At 56.0% G+C, this 2,646-nt stretch overlaps 1 protein-coding gene across 1 annotated transcript; it reads right to left on the reverse strand.

The window, feature by feature from the left end:
• On the reverse strand, positions 1-1,916 carry LOC129520159 (permeability factor 2-like). Its single transcript, XM_055341193.1, has 4 exons — positions 1,789-1,916; positions 1,570-1,693; positions 1,368-1,451; positions 1-615 (listed from the first exon to the last, which is right to left on the reverse strand). Exons 1-4 carry the CDS (start codon positions 1,892-1,894, stop codon positions 600-602), a joined length of 330 nt encoding a protein of 109 aa, XP_055197168.1. The 5' UTR covers positions 1,895-1,916; the 3' UTR covers positions 1-599.
• Between the last annotated feature and the right edge of the window lie 730 nt (positions 1,917-2,646).

Consider the following 2,646-nt stretch of genomic DNA (forward strand, 5'->3'; position numbering starts at 1 on the left):
GTTTATTGTCATATCATTTGTAAAAACATAACAGTAGTTTTAACTTCTCTGTTCCAAAACAGAACATTGCGTAATGAACATTAAACAAGGCATTATGCCCTACAAGCAAGACATAAAATGTCCAAGGGAAGCTTCAACATAAAAATGTTGACCACATAATGTGAAATAGTTTCAATAAATAACAACTGACATTCTTTTAAACAAGCACAAAAATAGATGTGTACACACTGTCCACCTGCTTTGATTCCCTTCTTTCATCCCCCTCCCCATCACTCACTGTGCCCAGGCACTTGATGATCTCCCAATAAACATAGGTTTAATGGGACATTTAAAACCCATCATCTTCAGATTAAAAGACAGTCAGGACTGAATTATGTTTGATTAGACACATTCACATCTTTAAATACTAACAAGTAAAATATTAAATATGAGCTTTGAAAGATAAATAAATACAAACATAAATAAATAGAACTCGTAATAGTCAAACACATTAAGGCCTTTCTAGATGTCTGCAGAAACCAGCTGCTCTCTTCTTCATTTTCAGTTCCTAGAAGTCTTTCAGGAACCACCACCAGAATAGCTCCTTACTTGTCTGGAGGTCAGTTGGTGCTGCCCCTATGAGGAGAACAGGGTTGCGTTACAGGTGTTCAGGAATGCTGCTCTTCTCTCACACTGGCCCCTGAGGCTGCAGGGGTTTGTATGTAGGCCTGGCCCAGCTCTGCACTCAGAAGGTCCCCTAGTAGCCACTGCCCTGCACAGCAGAGAGGCTGCTTCTTTACTGAGGAGAGGCGGCTGTGGAACTCTGTTACTGACTGGAAAGCGCTAAAACCTAGCACTCACCGTCACACTGAGTTAAAATTCCACATGGAAGACCTCGCTGAAACCTCCTACAGCCCAGGAAATAGCTATTATTATCTATCCCATTTTGCTGAGGCTCAAAGGGATTAGAGAATTTTCATGGGGATCCTAGACTCGAGCTTAGGGAGCTCTCACTGCAAAGCCCTTGCTCTTCAAGCTAAACTTCAGAGGCTCAAGTTGCCCCAAACCAGAGTCATTCCATTTTTCAGGGCTGAAGCCCGCCAGCGATGGAGGGTCAATACTTTTTGTCCTTTAATGGTTAGGAGGCATTTCAGCATCATTGGCCAAATCTACTTCATCTCTTAGGAACACATATGTTTGTCGGTTCGCACGGGGATGGAGGGCACTGGGAATCCGGCACCCGAACAGATGGATGATCTTAGTAGGAGATGTAACTAGGAACTAATGATCCTTTCCAGTCCTGGAGCTGCACCCTGGGTTTACAAACCCCCCGCAGGTGTCCGGGGCCCACAACGCTCGCCCCCGGTGTGGATGAAGGCGCAACTCACTTGCTCAGGATCTTCTGGATCATTCTCTTGACCAGCGGGGCCTCGGGGTTGAGACACACCTCGCGTCCGTCCTTGAGCGCGGCTCTGCGGAGGGAGGGCAGGAGGCGCGTGGGCAGGAGGCGCGTGGGCAGGAGGCGCGTGGGCAGGACGCGGGGCGGGGCGGGGCGGGGCGGGGGGCCGGGGGCGGCGGCGCATCACTTACATGACCTCGGTTCGGGCGCAGTGGGGTCCTGAGGGCGTCACCTGGACGTTCTGGATGTTCTTGAGGTGGATTCCCTGCAGGGTCTGCAAGCACTGGCAGCGCAGCTCGGCGACCACCGGCGCCCCTGCGGGGACGGGAGAGCAGCTGGGTGGGCGCGCTGGCCCCGGGGGGCGCCCACCGGCCCGCGGCCCGCCCTGGCCCCGGGGCGCGGAGTCTCACCTGCGGTCCCCGCGGGGCCCAGGAGCAGGAGCAGGAGCAGGAGCAGCAGCGCGGAGGAGCCGGGGAGCCGGGGGGCGCGGGGGGCGCGGGGCGCGGCGGGGGCCATGGGGCTCGGCTCGGAGGGGCGGGCGGAGCGGCCTCTGGGGCTCCCGGAGCCGGGGAAGCCCTTTTATCCGCGGCCGGAGGGGGCCGGGGAATTCCCGGGTCCGGAAGGGGAAGGGCAGGGGGCCCCGCCCGGCCACCCCCACCCCCCCACCCCCACCGCCACCCCCGCCCCCATCCCGGGCCTCCCGCCAGGCCCGGGCGCGCGGTGCCAGCTCCTCCTCCTGAGTCCCCGGGGAGCGGCGGGGGGGGGGGGGCGCCCCGCGATCCGCGATCTCCAGGCGGGGTTGGTCCCGCCCGGCAGTTAGAGCTTTAGAAAAGAGAATTGGTCCTTAAAAAAGACATTGGAGCTGCTGGAACTGGAGAGGCCTCTCTTCCCTCTCTACCCTTTCACTCTGAATTGGGTTTTGCAGATTATATTTGTTTATTCATTTATTTTAATTTTTTTAAAATTTATTTATGATAGAGAGAGAGAGAGGGAGAGAGAGAGAGAGAGAAAGAGAGGCAGAGACACAGGCAGAGGGAGAAGCAGGCTCCATGCACCAGGAGCCCAATGTGGGATTCGATCCCGGGTCTCCAGGATCGCGCCTGGGCCGCAGGCAGGCGCCGAACCGCTGCGCCCCCCACCCGGGACCCCTGCAGATTGTCTTTATCTCTGGAATAAACGCGCCGCTTACAAGTATCTGCGGGCTGCGGCGGATCCTACGGAGAACGTTGGTCTTATTTCTGGCGTGTTAGCAGCTCAGTGCCAGGCCT

The sequence above is a fragment of the Nyctereutes procyonoides genome, unplaced genomic scaffold (assembly GCF_905146905.1).
Source record: "Nyctereutes procyonoides isolate TBG_1078 unplaced genomic scaffold, NYPRO_anot_genome, whole genome shotgun sequence".
Taxonomy (NCBI): domain Eukaryota; kingdom Metazoa; phylum Chordata; class Mammalia; order Carnivora; family Canidae; genus Nyctereutes; species Nyctereutes procyonoides.